This window comes from Diceros bicornis, chromosome 19 (assembly GCF_020826845.1).
Source record: "Diceros bicornis minor isolate mBicDic1 chromosome 19, mDicBic1.mat.cur, whole genome shotgun sequence".
NCBI lineage: Eukaryota > Metazoa > Chordata > Mammalia > Perissodactyla > Rhinocerotidae > Diceros > Diceros bicornis.
In genome coordinates, this window is record NC_080758.1 from 33,405,504 (window position 1) to 33,432,513 (window position 27,010).

The 27,010-nt window shown below is 46.1% G+C and overlaps 1 protein-coding gene and 1 long non-coding RNA gene across 2 annotated transcripts; one reads left to right on the plus strand and one right to left on the minus strand.

Annotated features, from left to right (window-relative positions):
* Positions 1-885: 885 nt before the first annotated feature.
* Positions 886-10,697, minus strand: PROKR2 (prokineticin receptor 2). The gene is made up of 2 exons (XM_058563168.1): positions 10,231-10,697; positions 886-4,051 (listed from the first exon to the last, which is right to left on the minus strand). Exons 1-2 carry the CDS (start codon positions 10,686-10,688, stop codon positions 3,355-3,357), a joined length of 1,155 nt encoding a protein of 384 aa, XP_058419151.1. The 5' UTR covers positions 10,689-10,697; the 3' UTR covers positions 886-3,354.
* A 2,258-nt stretch (positions 10,698-12,955) lies between these two features.
* On the plus strand, positions 12,956-23,531 carry LOC131418649 (uncharacterized). The gene is made up of 5 exons (XR_009222948.1): positions 12,956-13,615; positions 16,779-16,908; positions 17,919-17,991; positions 21,947-22,024; positions 22,293-23,531. It is a non-coding gene; the product is annotated as an uncharacterized LOC131418649 (long non-coding RNA).
* The last annotated feature ends 3,479 nt before the right edge of the window (positions 23,532-27,010 follow it).

A 27,010-nucleotide genomic window follows, 5' to 3' on the forward strand; every position in this document is an offset into this window, starting at 1 on the left:
TGTACATTCAAGGCAAATGTGTTCAGACCTCCCCCAGTGGCAGCATTTCTCTTACTAGGGGAAAACAAAGGCAGGAGCAGTGGAGCGGCCCTGGTGTAATTCTCTCTGGTTTCTCTGGAATCCTGGAGTCTGGATCATGAATTCACTTGGATGGGACTCACTCTTGGCTTGCCAGAGGAAGGGAAGGCGTCTTTTGTGCAGCTTAAGATTCTCAGGGGAGGTCAGAAACCAACTTAAATGGCTCTATAAGCAGTTTTAGTGTGGGCCCCCTCCTTTGGACTCAGGAGGGCAGTTATTAAGTGCAGTTCACTGGACCAGAGTGGGACCTTGGGCAATGTTTCGGCCGTGGCAAGTGTTAGCTGTGTTCTTAAGCAGGTCATTTCCTCATTTGGAATTCAGATCTCCTTGCCTAAGAAAGGAGTGAGTTGAATTACGTTTTTAAAAGGCCTTTTCCTGCTCTGGCATCCTATTGGGTGTGTGTCTTCTTGAGCCCACAAGAGAGATAATGGTTAAATTGAGGAGATATGTTTCAAAGCCATCATTTTCCCCTAGAAATAAAACTTGCTTTAAGTTTTCTAATCACCTCCCACATGTCACATTTTCCTTCATAAGTCTAGAATTGGTTATTATGCCTGAAGGGCCAAAATCCATCTTTTGATTTCTTCAATTTGCGAACTTATTTTAGATGTTGGATGCTGAAAGAAAAATCTCTAATAGCTTACTCACGAAGTGATCTTTTCTCTTATTCTGGCCGAGGAAATGGATCTGTTTTGCCAAATGTGATTAAAATTTCAGTATATAACAATATGTGCAAATTTTTACATATCTTATCACATTAAAAGTATCTTAAGCTTACCATTAACTAGTCTTGAGAGGAAAAGGGTGAACACTAGTGCAATTAATTTATTACCTTAACACCAGTTAGACGAATGAACAGTCTCCATGCAAACAGTAGTTTTCATTAAACAAATGAGAAGATTTTAAAATGAATAGGGTAACATAGGCGTGGAGTAGTGGTTCTTTGCATATTTGCATGCGTGGATACACTCCTGGGCTGTAAGCTTGAGGGATGTAACCAAGATGAGGCTGGTTGCTGGTATGAGCTGCCCCTGTTCTAAAAATGCCTTCAGCAAGTTCCTTCTGATTCAGTGTTGAACTGTTTAGATGGCTATTACTTCATTTATATCTACATACGCTAACATATACAAAAGATTAGTAGAAAAAAATGCCTGACCACTGTGGTTAAGATTCCATATGTTAATTATTTCATTTGATAACAACATGACACTTTTATTCACTAGAAAATCACAAATACACACTAATATTTACAAAAGTCATTTCAGTTAAATTTAAATGAAGGGAGGATGGTACATTTTAGGATAAAAAGGAAAAAGGGGCTGAATTCTTTTGACGGACACAACTGGTACACAGTCTACTCTTAAAGACTCTTCTAATTAGAAGAAGAGTCAGGATGGGGGTAATAAATAAAAATAGTTATTATTATATTTGTAAAAATGCAGATAACCCCAAATACTTACTTGCTTGGCTTTAGAATGCATTGTGTAATTTTGTAAAATCAGAATTTACAAACATTTGGCTTAGGCTAATATTAAAGTGAGTTTTCATTTTCTGAGGGTACAATGATTGGGCTGAAAGTGAGCCTGCTGGGTGGTGACGGAAGAAAATGTTGGTTGAAACTTCACTGTTGGATAAACAAACCAACAATTACTTAAAAACACACACAAGCAAACAATTAAATAATCTCTTCTCCACAGAAAAGTAGGAGTTGTCCAAATGTGAGTCATTTGGGTCAATCCCAAACCAGGTACCATGTGTATGGTCTCTGCTTCAAAATGAATCAGGAAGAAATGAGGACAGATATGCACAATCACCACGGATGTACACTAATACGAACAGATGTATGCAGGCCTGGGGTGTGCTGTTTGTTTGGCAACATGCGGGGAAGACTGTCAGTACTTCTAGGACCACAGGGATGCTGAAAGTCGGGGCGTGGGGAGAGGGTGGTGATCACTGAGACTCTAGGTTATATCTTCCTGATATAACCCAGGACAGGGATTCCTTTTTTGTGCCAGTATAGATGGGCTGGCTGCACTGTGAAGAGTTCAGGGGGCTCTGGTCCAAAGAATAGGAATGAAAAAGTGGGAGTGTTTTTCCAGAATAAGAGACAGTGGATGGGGTTTACCTTGTCCAAAGTGTTCAATATCACTTATCCATTGTTACCACTTATATAGTTAAAAGCACTTTCATAAACTATGACCTCAATGGGCTCTCCCAATAGTCCTGTAAAGTAGGCAGAGAAGATATTTTCATCATCCCTATTCCACTGAAGCAAAACTGAGACGCAGAGGGAGTAAACATCTAGGTCACATGAATCTGAGAGTTAGGACTTAAACCCAGGTCTTTGGATTCCAAGTAGAGCTCACCTTTGCAAAAGAGGGCATGTTCTAGAAAAGTGGTCCAGGACTTAGCAAAATGGCCACACAGATTATGTTCATTGCCATTGGCAAGCTCCACCCCTTTCCCTCTCCCCTTCCTCCCTGACACTAGAGCCCCTGAAATCCTTTACATTAAAGTGTCAGGAACTGGATGTGTTCCTCATTTCAGGATTGTCTGTCTTCACCCAAAAGAATGGTGAGCTTTCAAGCATCAGTGGAAAAGAGATTTTTTGGTTCTTTCCTTTGAAATTGCACTGTTATAGATAACCAATGACCTGGTATGAAAAAAAATTCTTTTCTGGCAGCCAGAATCCTAGAGAATGTCCTAGGGAGGTAGTAGGAGCTGGGTGGGAAAGCGCAATGTGATGGCATGAACTCTCTTCCCATGAGGCTGTAAACCCTACACTCTGATGAACTTATGCCTACTATTCCATCCTGTCTAAGTGCCTTATTCTATGGCCTTTTGCCATCCCTGCACTGACAAGATATAGAATGAGGGAAGATGAGGAATGAGTCCAGATACCATTTGTGGCTTCTGTCTGACCATCTAGATATCTGGATACAGCTTGGTGACTCTCACAGCTTCCACCATTTTGTTTTGTTATTTAATGTTTTTGCACACAGTAGGTCATTAATAAATGTCAGCTCCTGTTGCCCTTGTTTAACCTCATTGGTGTGGCTTGCACACAGTAGGTGTTGAGCAGATATCAGTAAATGTTAGCTGCTGCGGTTTGCGTCTAGTCTCATTGCGTGTTATGACCAAGAAGCATCCAGCTCCTTGAGGGCAGTGAGGTGTGAAGACAGTCGCCCTTTCCCTGTGGAGCCTGTGAACTTGGTTATTGGTGAATTGTGCTCTGAGTACTGGCTTTTGGATTTTCAGTTGTGAAACACCAGTGGGTCACTTCAGCCTGATACAGTCCACCTCTTCTGTGGCCGGCATGCCGCTGGTTTTGAGGTCGAGGTCGGCGCTGGACTTGCTCCCGTGGTGGGAGGGACGCCAGTGGAGCAGCATCATCTTCTTGAAGTACTTCATGCTGTTGTTCTTGACAGTCACGAAGCAAATGGTGTTGATCATGCTGTTGCTCATGGCGATGCACTCGACGACGTAGAAGGCGGTGAGGTAGTGCTTCTCCTTCACGAACACAGTGGGGAAGAAGTCGCGCACGATGGCGAAGCCGTAGAACGGCGCCCAGCACAGCACGTAGGCCGTGAGAATGCCCATGAGCACCAGGACCGTCTTCCGGCGGCAGCGCAGCCGCTTCCGGATCTGCTCCGTCTGGACACCAGGGACCGCCTTGAACCACAGCTCCCGCGAGATCCTGGCGTAGCACAGGGTCATGGTGACCACAGGGACCACGAACTCGATGCTGAAGATGAAGAGGGAGTAAGACTTATAGTAGAGCTGCTGGTCCACGGGCCAGATCTGACCGCAGAAGATCTTTTCCTGGCTTTTGACGATAAAGAGGACAGTTTCTGTTGCGAAGTAGGCTGACGGGATGGCGATGAGAATGGACACCGTCCAGACCAAAGCGATCAGGAAGGAGGCCGTTTGATAATTCATCCGTGGTTTCAAGGGGTGAACGATAGCGAGATACCTGGTGGGGGAAGGAAGCCATCAATAATAATGGTGTGTGCTGGGAAACATTATCAGTTTTTAACTAACCCCAAACACACACAAAAGCAGACAAAATGGCAGGAGTCCCCATGTACCTATTACCTAGCTTCAACAAGCTTCATCTTATTTTAGCGACATCATTTGGCATCTGGAGTAATGGAGTGGTTTAGTGGAAACAGCACAGGCTTTGGGTCAAACAAATGGAATAAATCCCAGGTTTTCCCCTCACTGGCTTTGGGGTCTGGAGTGAATCACTCTCTCTGAGATTCGTTTCATTCAATGCAGCAGGGGATAAAATGACACCTACCTTGCAGGGCTGCTGTGAACATTAGATATGATTTTATAAAATGCTTGGCATGTAGTAAGTGTTCAATAAATACATGTGGCCTATTATTATGAGTCCTACTGATACCACCTTGGCTTTCAATATTGCCCTTCTGCCTAAGAACTAATAATACTTTCAAAACTCTTCATTCCAAATAGCTCCTGGTTTAGAGGTGAAAGAAGGGCTGTGGATCTCAAAGAGAGGTGGGGGCCTTTCTCAGGGCAGTGGACTAGGGCTTTCTCTCTCCTCCCTGCAGGTGTCATCCTGTATTACAGAGCAGGAGAGCAGGGGTGGGCCTGGGGTGGAACCTAAGGAATCTAATGAGAAGTAAATGACTTGCCCAAGCTCACTTGGTGTAGGGACCAGAATCCAGGCTCCTGATACAAAGCTTTTACACCCACCTCTCTGGGCTATCTCAAGCTCAGATGAGAAGGTGTGTGAAGTCGCCTTGACACCATAAAGCACCACACAGCATAAGGCTTTTCTCCTGCTCTTTCCAATGAGCAACGCTGCCTGGGAAAGAGGTTGGAGTCCTTTGTGGGAAATGAGCTCATTTGTGAAGGCTGAATACCTACTTTCCAGAGAGACCTAATGACACTTATACTTTGGTGCCCTGGAATCATTTCTGTGTACTTAATAAGGGGAGGGGAAGAGGTGGTAGGAGAAGGTGGAGGAAGGGAAGAGGCATGAGGGGCAGAGAAGAAACAATTCAACCCTGGAAATGTACACGTATGCCACACTTGGATCTTGAGTCAAGTTGTGACCAAAAAGCAGGAAGCTGTCTGTTGAAAATCCTAATCAACTTACCTTTCCTTTGTAACCAGACCCTTTGGTCACCTTTCCAAGTTTCTGACTCAACCAAGAAGGCTTTCTGCCATATTATTTCTGCCTGTCCCCAGCAATATTTCTGTCATAAGGTTGTTTTATCTTCTCTTGCCTGCTCCCCTGCCCAATGGCGGCTCTGACCTGTAGAATTCAATTAGGAAATCCCATGGCATCACGGCTCTCCCCAGCTTGCAGCTTTCTGAACATCTGAGATGTGGTTGGATCCTATCCCAACCATTGGCTGCACCCCAGCTGGATGTATTAATATGAGCAGTGGTTGCTGGACTTCTTCACCCATCCATGGGACCCAGCCTTAACAAGTTAATCTGCATGACTTGCCTGGGTGGCACAAAGCTCACAGGGCTGGAGAGTGGGGCAAATGGGCTGGCCCATGCTTGACTGGAGCAGGGACATCCCACAATTACTGTCTCTCTGTGATGGCTGAGTGTATTAGCTTCCTGTTGCTGCTGTAACAAATTATCACCAATTTAGTGGCTTAAACTTCACAAATTTATTATCTTACAGTTTTGGAGGTCAGAAGTGTGACATGGTTTTCACTGGGCTAAAATCAAGGTATTGGTAGGGCATGTTCCTTTTTGGAGGCTCTGAGAGTAGAATCTTTTCTTTTTCCCCCCTTTTCTAGGGCTGCCTGCATTCCTTGGCTCATGGCCCCCTTCTGTGTTCAAAGCCATCAATGACCAGTCAAGCCTTTCTTACATCTCATCACTCTGACACTCTGACATTGACTCTTCTGCCTCCTTCTTCCACATTTAAGGACTTTTGTGATAACATTGTGCCCACCCAGATAATCCAGTATAATTTCTCTAAGATCAGCTAATTAGCAACCTTAATTCCATCTGCTACCTTAATTCCCCTGTGGCATGTAACATAACACATTCATAGGTTCTGGGGATTAGAATGTAGATATCTTGGGAGGGGGGCATTATTCTGCTTACCATACTGAGTCCAAAGTCCCTAGATAATGCAGAACTCTTTCAGGACTTAATAGCTTTCTCTCTCAATCTGGTTCCAGCATGAAAAGTAGCTCAATAACCAATGCCAAAAAGAATTTCCACATTTCTGCTTACTCTGTTGTTAACACTCAAATTCTAATTTCTTTTCATCTAATAACATCTTCCTCATTCTGTAGCATGTTCCAAAATTCAGAGTTGTCATCAAATAAATCAGAAAAAACAATATTCAGAAGACTTGGATTCCAGCTGTGCCTGTGAATCCAAGCTGTGCACTGGATAAATCACTTATGCTCCTGGGACTTAGTTTCTTCATTTGTGAAATGGGGATAATAATAACTTTACCGACACCCTGTCAGGCTTTTTGTCAGGTTCTGAGAAGGTAAATGTACATAAAGCATGTAGGAAGCTATAGTACTTTGTTTAAACTGATCATTTCCCATAACTCATTCATTGGCTAGAGGGTCATTGCTTGGATGTATTTCTGAGGTCAATACTCTCCTTCTAGGGTTTCTATGACTTGAAACAACATCTCTTCCAGGCCCTCTGCACATGAACCTTGCTCTTCTTCTGGCTATGGCATCCAGAAATGGCAGTAGGTAGCCCTTCTGATATTTTTACATAGTAGGAGAAGCATATTTTACCAAGGGATAAACTGAACTGCACAGGGAGGTCTCTGCTTCTCCCACCCTGCCTGTGTCAGGGTGCACACGCCTATCTACTTCTGAGTACGAAGTAGTCCCCGTGCCCACAGAGAAAAGCCCAGTTATCCAATATCAGTGTCATCAGGGCAAAAGCGAGTTTGGTCATCCATCTTTCTTATCATCTTGCCTTATTTTTCAATGAGTTTAGAACCTGAGTGAGAAAGGGAGCTGCTGTTTGTTAGGCTCCTACATTGTAAAGCCTGAAATTCCATGGGCTGCCTTGACATCTTTGAACTTCACAGGGCCCCGAACGCCTAGCCGTGAGTTCCTCTGTTTTCCCCAGATACACCCATCCACCCAGTGAGAAAGGCTTTCTGTCCTGCTCGTTCCTTTATCAGCTAGACCAGCTGCACTCCCAATCCTCAACCTAATGGGTTTCACCTTCCTGCCAGTTGGCAAAATTATTCAAACAAGCCAATCACCTCCTCTATGGGAGTCAAGGGTCACCCCATCCTCTTGTCATTATGAAGCCCACCTCCCACAGCCCCTGCTGGTTCATTCTATTCCTGAGTGCAACTCCCATGTGGCCCTGCATGGTGTACAGTGTCCTTCTTCCCTGGGCTGTCAGTATATGGGTCTAATTAACTGCTGTCGGTCTCATCTGCCCAGTGTCAGGTGTTGTGCATTTGGTCATCTTGTACTATTTAGGGCGAGAGAATCCTGCCTTCGGCAATGGCATAAATAGGAGGTGGTCGGAATAGCACACTTGAATTTCAACATCTTCATGAAGCATTCCCAGACTACGTCAGTAACATAATGATCACGTCTTCCTTCAAGTTACTCTTATCACTTAATCTAGTTTTTGTTGGAAGAAAAGCTTTTTGAGGGCAAAGACTGTATCTTCTACTTTATGTTTCCATATACACAGGTTGGGCACACAGAAGGATCAGCAGCATCTGTGGCTTTACGAGGTTGTAGCAGACACTGCTGGTGCCCCTCTCATATCCCTTTGCTCTTATCACTTCAGTGCACACCTGTCCACTCTCAGCTGCCAACACCTGCACTTATTTGTCTGAAGGCCTTCTCTGGCTTCTAGAGTCCTCTTGGACCTGCACAGCATTTTCAGAGTAGCCCTCACCAATGACTTGTGAGAGCAGGTGTATAAATACCCCAGCTCCCTCCCACCTCCCACTCCTGGATGAATACTGAGGTCTGATCTACATCTGCTCCAAGCATTCCTCAGCAGAAATGAGCTCTAGTTGCCCACAGTGGAGACTTGCTCAGTAACACACCCATATTGACTGCCTTCCTTTGCCTGCCTCAATTCCCAGCCCCATAGGTGCTCCCTGGCTGCTACTTGCACATGAATCCTTGTCTCAGAGTCTATTTTGGGAGTAAACCAAATTAAGACACAGGTATAAGGCTCTGTGCTAGCCACTGTGAAGACAGAAAGATAGAAGACATGGTTATTGTGCTTAAAATATAATATCCTTTGGAAAAGACTATCTGTATCTCCATACATAGCATGAGATTGGAAAGATAGGTTGGCATCAGATTGTAAAGGCTCTGTGATACTAGATTCAGGATTTGGCATGTATTCTGTAGGTACTGGAACTTTTAGAGGTTTTGTAAGCAATGGAATATTTTAGGAAGACTCATCAATGGGTGATACTCTGATGCTTAATATGGATGAGTATGGATTTCAGGGGACAGTCAGGAGCCTCTGAGGGGGTGAAGAGACACGTTAGAGGAGCATTATAATGGCCCAGCCATGACTTGCCAAGAGATGAGGTTGGAGGGACAACTGCCACGATTTGGTGGAGGGCTGAACACAAAGGGTGGGTGGGTGGTGGTGGAACAGGGAGAAAGGCAAAGAATGATGGTGATTTTTCCTGCTTGGGTCCCTGGAAGAATGGTGGAACTGCTGATGGAGCTGGGAAGCTGATGGGGGCAGAGCTGGTTTGGAGTGAAAAGGAACCACCCATTGTTACCTGTTGAAACAGGATGGTTGCTTCCTAAGAAACTCTTGTGTTATCAAAAAAACCCCTACACTATAAAGACAAAGGTTTCAACGGGACAAAGGGGATGAGAACAGTGATGACTCTCACTTGAGTGAGCACCAGAATCACTCAGGGAATTGGATAAAAATGCAGGGATTCTTGGGACCTAGCCCAAGGGAGTCTCATTCCGTAGGGCTGGGGTGGGGCCCAGAAATCTGACTTTGTATCATTTCTCCTGGGGAATTTTGTGCAGTTGGTTGATAGGTACATTTCATAAACACTGGTTTCAGGTCTTGAGAGCCTCAGAGTTGTAATAACAAAATTTCTTTTCCTGCAGGAATTATGTTATTAAAAGGAAGATGCCTCTTATACCTGTATGTGTATTTTATTATCATAAATGAAAAATAATCAACTGGTTGATTAAAAAGGACAACAAACCTAAATAGCACTGAGAACAAGGGAAAAATGGAAGAGTTGAAAGGAGACAAAAGGGAAAAGAGATGATTAAAAAACACCTCATCAAAATGAGTTTCAGCACAGCTCACAATGGTGGACCAGGAGGATGTGACACCAATTTCCTCCCTCAAACTGAGCCACTGGTGGTCTGATGCTGGCCTACCACTGTTTACATAAATAAAACATGTGTCAGATTTGTCATAAGCTGCTATTAGAGATTTTACTTTATAAATTTATAATAGAGCAAGGACTTTCAGAACTTCTCATGTAAATGTATGTAAATGAGCACATGGATGTATGTGAAAAAGGAAAGGCAAGCATGTCCTTCCCTGTTTCCCGCAAACAAGCCCTGCTGTCTTATTTTAAAATCAGCTGTGCAACAAAATCACTAGAAACAAAAGTACATACTGTACAATTCCATTTTTATGAAGTTGAAGAACAGGCAAAACTAAGCCATGATGATAGAAATCAGATGAGTGGTTGCCTGGGGTGGAGGACTGGTAAGGGGCCCAAGGAAGTTTTCCAGGTGATGGAAATGTTCTGTATCTTGATCTGGGTAGTGGTTACAGGAAAACTTGGCACATGCTGTCTTGGCTGGAACCTGCCCTGGTTAACTCTCACGTGGCTTCTAAATAGTGCTCCCTGATCTTACTGCTTTTGCCTTTGTGTTTGATGCCACTCACGGTCATATGAAATGCCTATATCTGAAACAGATGTAGTATTTGGGGGCATGGCCCAGAGCTGGGGGGCTCAGGAGCCTGACTCTTGCCCATATTTGGAAGCACATGAGCCACAACTGGAGAAACCAGATCTCCTCTTGCCCTGAGACAGATCAGCAAGCATTCAAATCTGGAGGAATGCCAACCTGCCAGAGCTCAAGTGAGGAAAGGGGCAGCACAGTCCTGCCCTCCACCTTTACCCTTGCCCAACATCCCTACCTGTCGATGGCGATGGCCAGTAGGGCATTGGTGGAGACATAGAGTGAGACAGTACGCAGGTAGTTGACGGAGGCACAAAGCACGTGGCCGTGCTCCCAAGAGAGCTGGCGTACCACATAGTAGTCCATCTCAAAGGGGCAGCAGATGATGGCTACCAGGAAGTCGGAAATGGCCAGGTTAGCAATGAGCAGGTTGGTGAGGTTGCGCAGCTTCTTATAGCGGGCGAGGGCAGCAATAAAGACAAAATTGCCAACGCCACAAACCAGCATGATGCCTGCCAGCGCCACACCGATGACAATCTTGGCTGCAAAGAAGGTCCGAGTCTTGGTCATGTCCTCCTCCTCATCCAGAGGGAGGTCGTAATCACCATAACTGAAGTTGAAGGGGAGGGAAGAAGCATGGTCTTGGGGTGGATTGAAGTTGGCTGCAAAACTAGTGTTTCCATTCTGGGCTGCCATGGTGGAGCTGGTAGGTGGAGTGCAGTGTGGAAGTCTTGGGGGTCTGAGCACTCTGAGTTGGGGGTCCAGACCTTCTGCTGTCACAAGGTCTAGCACTCTGCCCACATCCTTGGGGAATCAACACGCCATCCGGGATCCTGGAAGGAGACACATCCAGTGGACAACATGCAGGAGAACACCTGGTAGTATTCCCCCAGAGGCCCCAGGTATAGGCCAACCAGACCCAGGGCCTCCCCTGTACTACCCAAGGTATGGGGGAGAGGAGACATGAGATCGGGAAATTGGGAAACCCTCCACTGGCTGGCTGGCTGTCAGGAGGGACTGGGCATAGGATGGACTGGACTCTTCGGAGACACCCAAGAACGTGCATCTTTGCCCTGTTCCCAGGGGCCACCAGGACCAGTTTGACTGCCCAGTCCCCCCACGCCCCACGCCCCCATTAACCCTCACTGGGGTCTTCTGGAGGTTTCCCAAGGCTGCTCCAGGCCACTGGCCCAGGCTTCTACGGTAGTCACAATGTCACACCATCTATTGGCCAGCAACAGTGAAGCTGGAGGATGGGATACAGCAGGGTCTTTCCTTCAAAGCAGGGCACTGCTCCCTCGGTCCTGGACAAACCACAGATTTGGAAATCACCAAATCTATTTTCACTTAGACGGGCTGAGTCATCTTGGGCCAGTGATTTATGCTCTCTGAATCCTAATGTTTCTGTAAACCAAATTCCTGCTGCCCAGCCCAGGGCTGGGCACATACTAGGGGCTGGATAGGAATCGGTTGAATGAATGAATGAGGATCCCAACCAGGATTCTGCAGTGATCTGGTTTCTCCAGTTGTGGCCCATGTTCTCCCTTGCACTTGCACTTCTGAGCTCTCACACCTGGGTGTGAATGGGAGGGGGTGGGATGGAATTCTCTGGCTGTTCCCCTGAGTTTTGAGAACCAGCTCTAGGAAGAAATCCTTTGTCTGCTTCCCTCCCTGCCCCACTCTTTTGATCTGCTCCCTTGTCCCCTTCACCAGGCCCCCAGTTCCCCTCCCAGAATCAGCCCTGACTGAGAGGCACCACGTTTTGTCACCAAGCTCTGTGTCCTCTGAAAGTGGTGGCTGCTCCAAGACCTGGCTTAACTTAAAACAGCCCCCAAAGGGAGGGGAGAGTGTCAGTGAGGACCCAGGAGGGCCTGAGGGCTGAACTGTCCCTCATTGCCTAAGTCCTTTATATTTTCGGTGCCTCAAGATGCCCACGGGAGAGGAAATAAAGTCTCTTAAGTACTGAGCCCTCAGAAGATAGGGCACATTGGGTTCAAGGCGTCAGGCTGGAAACACAACCCGGACCCCCAACACGCGCGGAATGGGGGCCCCAGCCATCCAGCCACCAAGCACCTTTCCCCTCCCCCAACTCGTAGCACACCTGGAAACGACTCCAAGTGTAGGGCCGCGAGATGCGGGTAACATGAAGCGGACCAAACCGGGCAGTAGGTTTGGCCTGGCCCTGTGAGAGGAGGGGGAGAGTGACGGACAGGAACTGCCCCCAGAAAGGACAGCAGTCGTTGGGTGGCAGGGACACTCCAACCTGCGGCGCGCCTGCCTGCTGCGTACCCGAGGTGAGGTCAAGACCGCCGCCGGCGGTGTCTTCCCTCCGGGTCGCCTGTCCGTCTCACTCGAGGCCCCAACCCCCGCAGACAGTGCTCAGTCCGAGACGGAGAAGCGGGAGTCACGCTCTCTCGGCTTCTGCGCTTCGGGGCTCTCCAGTCCCTGGACCCGAGAGCAGAGGGCTTGCGCCAGGGCTGGGGCAGGTCCCCGCCCCATTTTTGCGGGATGCACTCCCTGCCCTTGACTGACCCGCTCCAGGAGGCTCCTCGCTTCCCCTCTTTTATTAACCACGCAGCGCGGTCCCCGGAGGCGCCGCCTTAGCAGAGGCGGGAATCAGAAATTCAGGCTCAAAAAGCAAACCATACAGGGCCCCCGGGGGTAGGGGGAGAATTTTCCCAGAGACGCTTCCTCTTTTCTGCTCACCTTTCGGGAAGGCGCTCCCTACCCACACCCTCTTCTGCAATTTGGCGCTCGCCCGCCAGCCCAGCTGCATGCTGGCTCCCTCCGCCCGCGCCGGCACACCCCAGTCCCAACTTACAGTCGCCTGGCGGGTCCGCGCGGGTCCGTGGGGTTGGGGCAGAATCTCCCGGCCGCAAATCCTCTACTTCGAGCCAGCCTGGGCTCACCCCGAGAGCGGCGGGAGGCAAAGCAGCACGAATCTCCAGGAGAAAGAAGTAGGCGTCGGAGCTCCCACCCCGGGCGACGCCCCTCGCCCCACCGATGGAGTCACCGGACTGCGCGGAGCTCAGCACGTACCTGCCTCGGCGCCACGTCCCCGCGCCCTCCGACGCCGGGGCGACCCGAGCGAGTGGCACGGGCCGGGCCGCTCCGGTCCCGCCTCGGGGACCTGGACTTGCACTTGCAGAGACACTGCGTAGGGGGGTCCTTCTTTCTTTCTCGCCCCAGGGCGCCTCCCGGGCGCGTCGCGGTCTCTGTCTTCCCGCTGGAGGAGGCGCTCCGCCCCCGCAGCTTTTCCTGGCGCCTCGGACCTGGCGCGGTGCGCCCCGCCCCGCGCTCGACTCCGCCCCGGGGTCACTCTCCTGCCTCCGCGCCGAGGCAGAGGATGGACGCTCAGCTCCTGCACCCGGTGCGCCCAGGGCGCGAGGCGCACGGTGCTCTGACCGAGTTGGCGCGGATCCCCGGTCCGCGGGGTTGGCTCTTCGCTGGGGTTTCTGTGCCCTCGCACCCGGGTGTGAACGGGACCGCTGAAGCCGGGTTTAGATGGTGCGATTCCGAGGAACTGACAAGGCCCTCTGCGCCCCGCGGTGGCGCCTCATGACGGGAGCCCAGCGTCCAGTCGTCGGCAGGAGCTCAGTGCCAGCGTCCGTTCCCGCTACAAGGTGACTCCTTCAGGAGGATCCCGAGGTGCATTCCTTCGTGCCCGAGAGCTGATGCTGGGGAGACTCCAATGAGTGCAGGGTGGGCCTCTAGGGATGGGTGATGGTGGAGGGAGGGGCCCTGCGGGAGGAAGCTGCGCATCGGGGGCAGCTTGCCCTGCTCAAAGCTCCGACCCTGAAGTCCTGTCCACGAACCTGTGATGCACACCACTGCCGAGTTCTTGGGCCATTCCAAGACCATCCCGGTTGGGCCTCTGCCTGTCTGTCGGGAGACTCCGGACTCCCCACTTTGCTTCCAGCAGGCTCTGATTTTAGGCAATTTCCATTACCTCTTTGGTCCTTGGTTTCCTTATATGTATATTGAGCGAGAGGATTAAACGCTCAGGACCCGCTAATTCTAACGACTGGTAGCTGGAAAGCACAGAGGGAAGCTCTGGGTTTACAGAATTGGAGCTGGAAGCTGTGGCAGGAGACTGAGGGTCTAAAGGGTCCTCGCTCTTAAATCCCAGCCGATTGTGGATAGCTTAGCATACAGACGTTGCTTTGTCAGATCTTCCCATTTTTCCGGAGAGTCTGGGATTTCAGAACTTTATAAATACTCCGTTGGGTTATGTAAAACAAAACAAAACCCCTCTGTTGCCCAAAGAGAACATATCTCAGAATGAACACCGTCCACTGGGATGCCAACTTAAAATCCCTGAATAGATGATTAAGAAAATCTTTGGGTGGTGACATTCTGTGATTCTGCTTTTCCCACCGTCTGTGGAACTAATCCCACCCTCCTTCTCCCCTTTTTAAATATTTTATTTTTTCCAGCTTTATTGAGATATAATTGACATATAACATTGTGTAAGCTTGAGGTATACAACGTGATGATTTGATACACATATATATTGTGACATGATTACCACAATAAAGTTAGTTAACACATTCATCACCAAACATAATTACAGTTTTGTGCGTGTGTGTACGGTGAGAACTTTTAAGATCTGGTCTCTTGGCAACTTTCAAGTATACAATATAGTATTGTTAACTATAGTCACCATGCTGTACATTAGATTCTCAGCACTTATTAATTCTGTATCTGAAAGTTTGTACCCTTTGGCCAACATCTCTCCATTTCCCCCATCCCCCACATCCTGGCAACCAATTCTACTCTGTGCTTCTATGAGTTTGGCATTTTTTTTAGATGCCACATGTAAGTGAGATCATACAGTATTTGTCTTTTTCTCTCTGACTTATTTTACCGTAATGCCCTCAAGTTCCATCCACGTTGTCCCAAATGGCAGGATGTCCTCCTTTTTGTGGCTGAATAATATTCCAGTGTGTCTGTGTGCATGTGGGTGTGGGTGTATACACACCATTGTATACCACCATTCGTCTATCAATGGACACTTAAGTTGTTTCCATGTCTTGCTATTGTGAATAATCCTGCAATGAACATGGGTGTGAGGATATCTCTTCAAGATAATGGTTTTATTTTCTTTGGATATATACCCAGATGTGGGGTTGCTGGATCATATGGTAGTTCAATTTTTAATTTTTTGAGGAAACTTCATACTGTTTTTCATAATGGATGTGTCAATTTACAGTCTCACCAGTAGTGCACTAGAGTTCTCTTTTCTCCACATCCTCACCAACACTTGTTATCACTTGTCTTTTTGATAATAAACATTCTAAGAGGTGTGAGATGATAGTTCACTGTGGTTTTCATTTGCGTTTCCTTGATGGTTAATGATGTTGAGCATCTTTTCATGTACCTTTTGGCCATTTGTATGTCTTCTTTGGAAAAATGTCTGTTCAGGTCCTCTTTTTAAGTGAAAGAAGCCAATCTGAAAAAGCTATTGCAGGATTCCTACTACATGACGTTATGGAACAGGCAAAACTATGGAGACAGTAAAAAGATCAATGGTTGCCAGAGGTTAGTGGGGAGGGAGGGATGAATACATGGAGCACAGAGGATTTTTAGGGCAGTGAAACTATTCTGTATGATACCATAATGGTGGATACATGTCATTATACATTTGTCCAAACCCATAGAATGTGCAACACCAAGAGTGAACCCTAGCATAAACTATGAACTTTGGGTGACAATGATGTGTCAATATAGGTTCATCAATTGTAACAAATGTACCACTCTGATGAGGTATGTTGATAATGGGAGAGGCTATGCATGTGTAGGGGCAGGGAGTATATAAGAAATCTCTGTACATTCCACTCAATTTTACGGTGAACCTAAGACTACTCTAAAAAATAAAGTCTATTGGGCCAGGCCTGGTTGCCTAGTGGTTAAGTTCAGCGCACTCCACTTTGGCGGCCCGGGGTTCGCTTTCCAGGTATGGACCTACACCACTCGTCTGTCAGTGGCCATGCTGTGATGGTGGCTCACATACAAAATAGAGGAAGATTGGCAACAAATGTTAGCTCAGGGAGAATCTTCCTCAGCGGAAAAAAAAAAAAGTCTATTAAAAAAATGGGTACAGATTTTCTGGAACTTGATATCAATGCATACAAAAGCCTTGACAATTTTACATCCTTTAATGAAGAAATGATATTTTTATAAGTTTATCCTATGAAACTAATGAATGAAGCAGGTAAAGATTTCACTACAATGATGTTGATAGCAGCATTGTTTGGTATAATAAGGAATTGGAAACAACCTGAATTTCCCACAACTTGATTAAAATGTCCTGTATGAAATACCATGTAACCATTAAAATTTTTTTGAATCAATAATAAATTCACATGATTCAAAAATCAAACATACACAAAATTATACATTGAGAAGTATCGCTCTCATCCTTCCCCATCTATTTTGTCCTCCTTGCCCCCTTGTATTTGTTTCCTTTGCATTCTTTGAATGTTTCTTTTGCAAATACAATCATACATCTCATTTATTCTCCTTTAAGCTGTTTCCATATTAAAATATGGAGCACGTCTTCATTCTTTCTTTTACAATTATAGAGTAGTCCATTGTGTGGATACACTACAGATTTTTGTTTTAAAATTCCCATTGCTAGACACGAGAGTTTAATATATTTGAAATATGCCTGTTAAATTACGAATTGGATTATTTTTCAATTTTTAGCTATTATAGTGCTATACATAATGATGATATTCATAGTGCTTCAATGAATAACTTTGTACATAACATCTTTTTGTATAGATGCAAATATATTTGGATGATAAATTCCTAGAAGTGATATTGCTGGATCAAAGCGTAAAAAGCATTTGTAATTTCGGTAGATATTGCCACATTGAACTCTGCAGGGGTCTCATCATGTTGCACTTTCCCGGTAAGCAGTCTTTGGTAGAGGTGAGTGCTGGGGGCTTGTGCTGAATCAATAATCAAACATCTGTTGAGGCTGAAGAAGGCAATATTCAAAAGCATGATTTCTCAGTAATGCCGTTCTCTCACACAAGTCCTCGGTTCCCAATCCGGGGTGTTCTCTCAGTCAATGTGGTAGGAGGGGCACTCTTCCTGAGAAAATTACCTCAAGTTATTTTTCTGTGTATCTGCGTGTCTCTCATGGAATAATTAATAATCAAATTAAGAACGTGCCCTTGTTTTTGACTATAGACAAATTGTTAGGTACACTCTTTAGTTACTTTGAAAATAAATGTAATTAAGCTCTATGAATTATAGTTGGAAAAGGAGGAGCATGGTTAATGGTTCAAGGTGCATTGGCACTGGCTTCTACTTTTCATTCAATCCACCTGGCTTTCACAGGGTTCTGGAAGGATGGTTCTGTAAGACACGCTGGTTGACTCACCTGACCCAGGTAGAGCATTTTCCCTTCTCTGGTTCCCACCTGCTTCCAGGGCAGTGCCAGGAAGATCCTAGTCGGGAGTGAGATGAGGCAGGATCTGTGCTCGCCAGCCACGCTCTCTGTCTATAGAGGAAGACACAAGAACATGTAGCTTACATTAAAGCTAGATTTTTGGTCAGAAATTTGTGTTTGCTTTTTAAACAGTTTTAGAAAGTTTCAGAGCCCTCAGGAGGAGGCAGTGGTAGGGAAAGGGTGGGTTGAGTGAGCAAAGTCCTTGCGAGAAGCAGGTCATCATGGATTCAAAGCTGGACTCGATAATGGAGAGGTCGGTTAATGAAATCCCCTTGGTGGTAATGACATTGTTCTCTGGAAGGACAGGTGAATGAGAGGATTATGCTGTAGCTAATAAGAAAGACTGAAGACTTTCAAGTCAGGAGCCACATTTAGTTGGGCTTGGAAAGGGTTTAGTTTTGTAAGGAGGTACTTGGGTATGGATTTACATTGACCCTCAGTTTCTCTGGTGCTTCCTCTTACAGGTGAAGGCCCTGTATCCAGGTGCTCACATGCTGTCTCTACCTGAGCTCAGGAAAGGACACAACGCTTCCTCGGGTATGTCACCTGAGGCGGGATTTGGATACAAACATGTGGAAAAAATTCACATGATGTAGAAAGTCAAAAGTTAAATTCTTCCTCTGCCGCCTCTCCACAATCCAGTCCCTTAGAGGTGACCCTTGTTACCTGGACTTTATTACACACATTCAAACGCAAACCAGACTGGCTTTGGGGATGCTTGGGCTCACTATGGGAGGAGTTAGGGGAGGGAGGAAAGCCATTTTCACTATGGATGACGTAGTGGCTGGGCTCCGAGTTATTTAACTAGGATATTAGAAGGGATGTGACCTTAGTGTGTGCCCCAAGGTGAAGTAGGCTATCTTAGTTTGGGTTCCCCTAAAAGCAGATCCTGAGACAAAGATATGAGTGCCCCGAGCTTACTGGGGAGGTGATCCCAAGGAGTAATGTTAGGGGAGTAGAGAAGTGAGACAGGGAAGGGAAGGCAGCCGATAAAGAGTGAGGAATCGTGCAAGTACCACTGTGAGCAAATGGAACTTAACTCCACTAGGGAACTCTGGGACACAGTGTGGACCAAGCACCCCAGCATTCTGCCAGCAGAGGGGGTGAGGGAGTTCCCAGCAGATGACTGGGAACCGTTCCTGAGGGATGTTCATTCCCCAGTCTGTCCAGTCTGCCCCTCCCATGGGCAGAGCAGAATCTCTGGCACAGTCTTCAGGCACTGAAATAGTGGGACTGTGTGTGTGGGTGTGCGTGTGTGTATGTATGTGTGGAGCACCCAAAACATTTGCCACATGGGCATTACTTTGCATGGTTGTACTATAATTCTTGGCTGGCCCTGTTCTTCATGTCTCTCATTCTCCAGCAAGTTCATCTGAGCATGTCCTTCTCACGGTGATGGCACAGGTACAAGGGCAAGAAAGTCCCAATATACAAAACCACTGCAAGCCTCTCTTTGCATCACATCTGCTAACATCCCATTGGCTGAAGCAAGTCACATGGCTGAGTCCAGAGTCAAGGGTTGGAGAAGGTTACTCCCGCCCCGCCACTATGTGAGGGTGTTCATTGCAAAGTTAACAGGCAAAGGGCACAGATGCAGGAGGAGTGAAGAATTGGGGCAGCAGTGCAATCCACCACAATTAGTCCTGTGTCTTGGATCCCAGAGCTGCCTGCCCTGCCCCGTCAGCTGCTGCTCTGACTCCGTGAGCCACCTCATTGCCTCAATAATTTCCCTTTCTGGCTTAATTTTCCCAGAGTTGGATTCTGTTGCTTGCTATCAAAGAATCCTAACAGATGCAGGTATTTTCATGCAGGAGAGAATAGGCTCAGAGATGTTAAGTTTAAAGGTCACACAGCTAGTAGGTGGCAGAGTTGAGATTCAAATCAGGCTCCAAATTCCAGACTTTTTCCATCGCACTAACTTGAGTACTGTGGTTTCCCTAGTGCAAGGGAGAGAGATGCTGGGGTCAGGGTTCATCACACATGCTCTTGCTCTAGTGAACTCTGCCTGCCTCAGGGAGAGTGTGGTATTGAAGCAAGAGCTGAACAAACCAGGAGAATGAACGAGATCCCCAAGACCTGTATTTGACTCTGGGGGATATGAGCGTTCCAGCCCAGACGGGCCATGATGGAGTTCTCTAATTACAGTGTGTATCAAGACCTTTCTCAGAACACACACACCTGGGCCCCGTGCTGCTAGACTCTTACTCCACAGATCAATAAGATTTTCCTGGCTTCTCCAAGTATCCTTTCTTTACCAGACTTTCCACAAAAAACAGCACAGAAACTAAAAATACCCCTATGGAAATCATTGACTATAAGAAGTGGACCTTAATGTACTCTGCTGCAAAACAGCAGAGCATCTTCCTAGCAGAATGACACTATGTTTTCTTGTAATCTCTCACATCAGCCAAGATTGTGTCAATACTTTCCTTTCTTTTTTTTAAATTAAAAAATAATTCCATTTTGGGCTTTTTCTCGATATTTAATTCAGTTTGGACATTTTTCCATCCTCTACTAGTTGAAAATGCTACTTAAAAAACACACAGGAGGAGCCGGCCTGGTGGCGCAGCGGTTAAGTGTGCACGCTCTGCTGCGGTGGCCCAGGGTTCGCCGGTTCGGATCCTGGGTGCGCACTGACACACCGCTTGTCAGGCCATGCTGTGGCGGCGTCCCATATAAAGTAGAGGAAGATGGGCACAGATGTTAGCCCAGGGCCGGTCTTCCTCAGTGAAAAAAGAGGAGGATTGGCGTCGGATGTTAGCCAATGTCAGGACTGATCTTCCTTAAAAAAAAAAAAAAAAAACACACAGGAGGGGTCAGCCCGGTGGTGTAGTGGTTAAGTTTGGGCACTCCGCTTCTGCAGCCTGGGGTTCACAGGTTCAGATCCTGGGTGTGGACCTACACACTGCTCATCAAGCCATGCTGTGGTGGCGTCCCATATAAAGTAGAGGAAGATGGGCATGGATGTTAGCCCAGGGCCAATCTTCCTCAGCAAAAAGAGGAGGATTGGCAGTGAATGTTAGCTCAGGGCTAGTCTTCCTCACCAAGAAAAACACACACACACACACACACACACACACACACACACACACACACACACAAGAAACAAAAAACAACACAGGAGCCAGGAAGAAAAAGTTAAAATTGTGACAAATTCAACATGCTTTTTTGAGTACAGCTCAGTGTAACACACTTTGCTGGTCAGTGTGAGGCTTTGAAAGGTGTGGCTTGTGTGCAGCCAAGCCAGGGCAAAGATGGAGAAGTGAGAGATGTCAGCTTATCCAAAGGCACAGCTTGTTCAGGGAACTGGAAGTAGATTTTGAGAAACTATATACCCAATAAATAGCCTGCATCATGCACACATCTCTTTATAAACAGAAGGCAACAAACATTTAAGTCCAGAAAGGCTCTCATAGGGATGAGAGCTGTGAGGTGCTGGAGTGGCCTGCAGTCTCAGGAGTCCCCATAGTCCAGCTGGTGGCACATTTTTGGCATTTGTATCCCTTTAGAACTGAGCTGGCGGTAGACACGTCTGTAGCTTACATCGTAGTGCTCCCATTGCAAACAATCTCAGTAGAGGAGATAAAAGATGCCCCTGAACAAAGACATCGGAGGGCACAGAACATTGACGCTGCTGCCCTTGACTTGGAGGGAATGGTGGGAGAGAGTTGGGGGGAGGCTGTGCTAGTCCGAATTGCCCACCTGCTTCCAGCCTCGTCTTAGGACACCTGCGCTCTCTTCGCCACACGATGCTGTCCCTGCCCCTCTAGGGACGCTTTATAAGGAATGAGGAGGATTAGGGTGTGGACAGGACCAGCAGGGGCCACTAGGCTTCCACATGGCAAAGCGAGGTAGGGGCTGATGGGGCCTGGTGCAGACATGCAGTCTGTATTTGCTGAGACCCAGCCTCCCAGTCGAGAGACCCCCAGCTGGAGAGGAGGCTGGAGTGAAAGAAAGAGACAGGGATAGCTGAGATGTGAGATTGTAAATGTTCAGGTTTATACTTACTTTGAAAGGAGAGAAGTGAAGGACCGAGCCCCCCTTTGACATGGTCCGTGTCTGAAGCCCCAGCAGGTGCCATGCTCTTGCATCTCTCCCACCCACTTTCCTTAATGGCAAAGGCCCTACTTGATATTCATTGCCTTCCCTGTGGTGTGTCCATTCCCGTAAAATGCTGTTTGCTTTGCAACCTGCAAAGCTGGAGTTCAGACTCCAACTTTTCTGTTATTTAAGGCCGGCAAATTCAGTCTGGGTCACTGGATATTGAATTGCATGGAGTTCTCAAGTCACCCTCTCCCCGTTTACTTCCATGCACCTTCCAAAGCCAGTTAACACCGTGACCTTTCTAAGGCCTATCTGGTGGGCTCCAGTTTTCTCAGAGCTAGGGGCTGGCTTCTACTTTCTGTCTGTAGGTAGTGATTGTTGCTGTTTTTCTTAAAGTGAAAAGTGTTCTTGATGGGACAAATACTATTTTCTGCTTTTTCTTTTGCAGGCAGCACTTACCACTCTAAGGGGGAGTCATTTTGCAATTGGACTGGTTTAGACAAAAGCCTGACAACTCCCAGAACTGGTAAATGATAGTCTATCATCTTTTATATAAATATGTATTTTTTATTGTAGTGAAAAACATATCACATTAAATTTGCCATCGTAACCATTTTTAAGTGTACAGTTCAGTAGTGTTAAGTATGTTTACATTGTTGTGCAACAGATCTCTAGAACTTTTCCATCCTGCAAAACTGAAACCCTATACCCATTAGACTCTAATTCCTGCTCCTTCTTTCCTCAGCCCTTGGCAACCACCTTTTTACTTTCTATTTTTTTTTTTTTTTTTGCAGGGAAAGATTCGCCTCAAGCTAACATCTGTTGCCACTCTTCCTCTTTTTTTTTTCCCCTCCCTAAAGCCCCAGCGCATGGTTGTATATCCTAGTTGTAAGTCCTCTAGTTCTTCTATGTGAGCTGCCACCACAGCATGGCAACTGACAGACTGGTGGTGTGGTTCTGCGACCTGGAAATAAACCCAGGCTGCCGAAGTGGTGAGAGCACCGAACTTGAACCACTAGGCCATCAGGGCTGGCTCACCTTTTTACTTTCTGTGTCTATGATTTTGACTAGAGTCTATCATCTTTTCATCTACTCCGAATGCCAAAGCAATACCTTCACTATGCCTGATGGTCGCTCACATACGTTACCCCAGTTAGGAATTTTTCCCCCTAAGCTTTTTTAGCCTTATTTTAAAAACCATTATTAATGAAAATGGCACACGAAGCCAGGCTGGCCCTCCAAGAAGTCAATGTTTTGTAATAGAAAGCTGGTTATAATCCAGATCTTTATACATGTGAAAAAAATCTTGGACAGAGAAGCTATACCGTGTTAGCAGTGATTATCTCTAGGTGGAGAATTACGAATGAATTTTTAACTTGTCTATTTTTAAATTGATGGACAGAAGACATGGATTGTCTAACAAAGAATACACATGTACAAAACAAAAACAAAAATTATCCAGATATTTGGTACCATGTAAACAGCAATTTTTTTTGATTCTGTCAAAGTTTTTGAAAGGCTAATTGGGGAATGAATTAAACCAATCAGATAGTTTTGCACAAATGTTTTCTAATAGCCAAACAACTGGTTAAGAACCATTTGGTCAAATAGTTAACCAGTGTAAAGCCTTCCCTAGGGGAAAGTTAAACACATTGGTGAACCTTCTTTACGTCCTGGGGCTCCATCATGAGAGAAACATTAGGGGAGGTTATACTGACTGGGCACAGGACTCAGATGATGCATCTCAAAGGCACCTGGAGAGTAGATTTCACAAGGCCTTTGCCTCAGTCAAGCAGCTCTGGTTGCAACCACCAGAAATGCCCTGGAACCAGCCCTTGCTGAGGAGGGGAGTCTGGAGGAGAGAACCAGGCATGTCTCGTGGAACCCAAGTCAGAACTCCTGGGGGCCAGAATCACAGCTGGAGGGTCCTCACAGCGGCTTGTGTCTTCACATTCTGGGGGCTCAGCCTGGTTTTCTGTCTGTTCTCTCTCCTTGTCCCAGTCCTAGCTCCCTCTGACGTCTCAGTTTTAAAGCCCAGGAATCCTACATGCCTACAGAGAGAGAGAGAGAGAGAGAGAGAAAGAGAGAGAGAGAGAGAATTTAACTGACCCAGCTTGGGTCAGGCATCTGCCCAGGGGGACACTAGCCTGCAGGGTGCATTTGTGTTGTTTGGAAAAGGCATCCTTCCTCCAGGCAGATGCAGCCCTGAGCCAGGGCATATACTCAGGCTTTACTTGCACCCACCCGCTCCTTTCCTTGTGCAAGGCACAACACAGACAACAGTATATGGCAGCCCTTGTCTACCTCTGGTCCAGCCAGCTGTGGCTGGGGTGGGGGCAGACAGAATCACATGGTCTCCCCAAGCAGGTGGGTGGGGAGACAGCACTCTTCCCCTTTACCCCCCACCCCAGGAACAAAAGAGCTCTAGCACTTTCCACCCTACCTCTTTCAGACAGATCATGCTACAGTGCGGCTGGAGGTACTTGTGCTGGCATATTCCATGAGGAAACTGTAACCTTTGTAAGTATGGGGAACATGATTAAATTGAAGTTAATAAATGTGTTGCTACTTATAGCCAAGGAAAAAAAAATAGAGATCACTTAGTCTCAATTTGTACCATCAAATAACGGAGTGAAATGCAAGATAATTTTTTGAGGTTTACCAATAAAAACCAAGTGGTTTACTAAAGAAAGGAATAGAAGTTCTCCTTCAGGAAAATTTTCATTCTAGAAACTTTGAAGCTCCTGGGATGGCCCGGGATTGTGTCTGCCAGGAGAGGGAGCAGAGGTGAGGCAGGGTCTAGGGGGCTTCTCCAGCCCCTGCTGAACCAAGATACCTGGCTCAGAGAAAGCAATCAGGTTTTCCCTTTGTGAACTCTCTTTGAACCCACTCCCTGTAAACTGGCTCGTGGTTTTCTGGATCTGTTTGTAATTGTCAACTGTGGTCCCATATCAGACGTAAAACCCCATCTGTATTTTGGGAAAGCTGCTGGTCTCTGCATCTGTTTTCCTTCCCCACTCTCTACTCTCTCCAGTTCGAGACTCCAGGCTGTGTCAGGAGTCCCCTGGTTCCCTTTTCTCCCTGCAGAGCAGGCTCTCCTGATGGGTCATCCTTCACTCCGGCTTCACTTCTCTGTCCTTCTGGTGACATGGAATTTCCAAATTTCCTTTGGCTCCAGTTTTCGCTGATGGCCCTTCTCCAGCTCCTCACCATCCTTTTAGACCCAATGTAGCTGGGCACACATTTCAAAATGTCATTCCATTAGCCTTTGTGAAATGACAAGGCATTTTCTCCTCTTGTCGTTGGAGGTCAACATACTTATAATTGACCTTAGAATATTCTTTGATACATTGGGACTATTCCTAGATTTTCTGTTTCAGATTTTACTGTTTATTTTATGCCACAAAATAACCCCAACTTGATTCAATTCAAAACATTTAATACCAACTCCGGGCTGGATGGGGCAATCATGGCAGGAGATGCTGATGGTCACATTAGCAACTTGAGCGTAATTGGTTGAATTAGCCCTGCCCAGGGCAGAGATTTTGTGAAGTCTCTGAATCTCTTCTAACCCCATCATGTCTTATGCTGTAGGAGTGACGTGACTTAGGCAACTCACTGTTCGGTGGTACCTTGGAAGGCTTTAAAAGTCTGGGGAGAAAAACAGTTTGGCTCATTTTAGAGATCTTTGGCTAAAAAAGCTGCAGATTTGTAGGAGCCAGGTTGTAAAATGTAGACAAAATCCCTTAGCAACAAAAGACCCTTATGGGAAAGTCACAATGTAGATGCAATGACTTTTCTTGCACATGGTTTAGGAGTCCTCTGGTTGAGTCATAAAATTGTTAAGATGTAGGGGCCAAGGAACTCAGAATAGCAAGCCAAGAATAATCTTCAAAAGAGATTTAAAAGTGTTTTCTGCCAGCCAGGCAGAGATAGAATAGGGACTCTTGAGTGGAGCAGGCCATTGAGAAAATTATTACATTATTTAACCCTTTAATTAAACAGCTGGACATCTTCTGGGGTGTTTTGGTAACTTTCCAGAGTTCAGGGAAATTTTCGGAGTTCTTCCACACTCTGGAAGAGAAAAAAATTTAATTGAGAATTATTGGATAATTGTGAAGTTTGGTCATCAGATCACTCATTTTACATTACCCTGCCTAGAATATGAAATTGTTATGATTAGAAATTGGAGATGAATGATGCGTTTGTAAATCTTATAAATTTTGTAAAATCTTCTGATGCTTTTGTAAAGGGTGTTGTAGAACATGCGTTGGTGAGCGGATCACGTGCTGTATTCTTGCTTCTCAGTTACCCAGACTGCAGGATGACGTACATCTGTTGATACAGTTATTAACAGGCACATTCAGTGGGTCTGGCTCTCAGACTTGGCTGTACATTGGAATCACCCAAGGAGCTGTAAGAAAATACTGATACCTGGGGCCCACTCCCAGAGATTCTGACTTAAGTGGTCTGGAGTGTGGCTTGGGTATTGGGAATTTTAAAAGCTTCTCCAGATGATTCTAATATGCAGCAAAGTCTGAGCACTCTGTGGGATTTTCTTATTATTTGAAACATTTTTTAACAAATTTACTCCTTGAGATTGGATTGATTGGCTTTCATTGAGGCTTGGCTCTTCTACTGAACAGTATATTTATATTAAGAACCCAACTAAAGAATGTTTCAATAGTTCCAATGTATTCTTCAACTGCACATGTCTATCTTGTACAAAAATAAGTATGTGTGTAGACATTCACAAGATATAGACTTTAGATATTGAATTTAGAATTTGCTGAAACCATTTTAAGTTTTTTTGGAGAACCCTGAAAAGAGTTCAGTGTAAATTTTGTTTTGAAAAATGTTATAATCTCTGAAAAGAGATCTGATTTTTTAAAAAACAAGTAATTTATACCTTGAACCAATTTGTGAGTTAGAGTCATTCCTAAGTGTATCATTAGCTTTTGCTGCATAAAAAATTGTCCCAAAATTTAGTGGTTTAACATAAGAACTATTTATTTTTTCTCATGAGTCTATGGGTCAGCTGGGAGTTCTACTGATCTGGACCAGGCTTGGCTGATCTTAGCTGGACTTGTTCATGTGTCTGAGGTCAGCTTGTGAGCTGGATGTGAGCTAGTTGGTCTCAGATGACTTCACTCATATGTCTGCTGGTTTTCTAGCTGTAGACTGGGGTGACTGGAGTGATTGGGTCATGTGATCTCTCACCCTCCAGCTGGCCAGGCTGGTCTCCCTCACATGGAAGCCCCAAGATTCCAAGAGCAGCAAGAGGGCGAGTCCCAATGTGCAAGCAAGCACTTTTAGTCTCTGCTTGTGTGGTTTGCTACTGTCCCATTGGCCAAAGCAAGTCATATGGCCAAGTTCAGAGCCCATGTGAGAGGGCACTCCAGAAGGGCATGGATATAAGGGACCTTCAAAAAACTGGGTTAATTACTGCAAATAATCCACTAGGGTACCTGCCACCTCAATTCCACCAATTCTTCCAGCATTCTGCGTTACC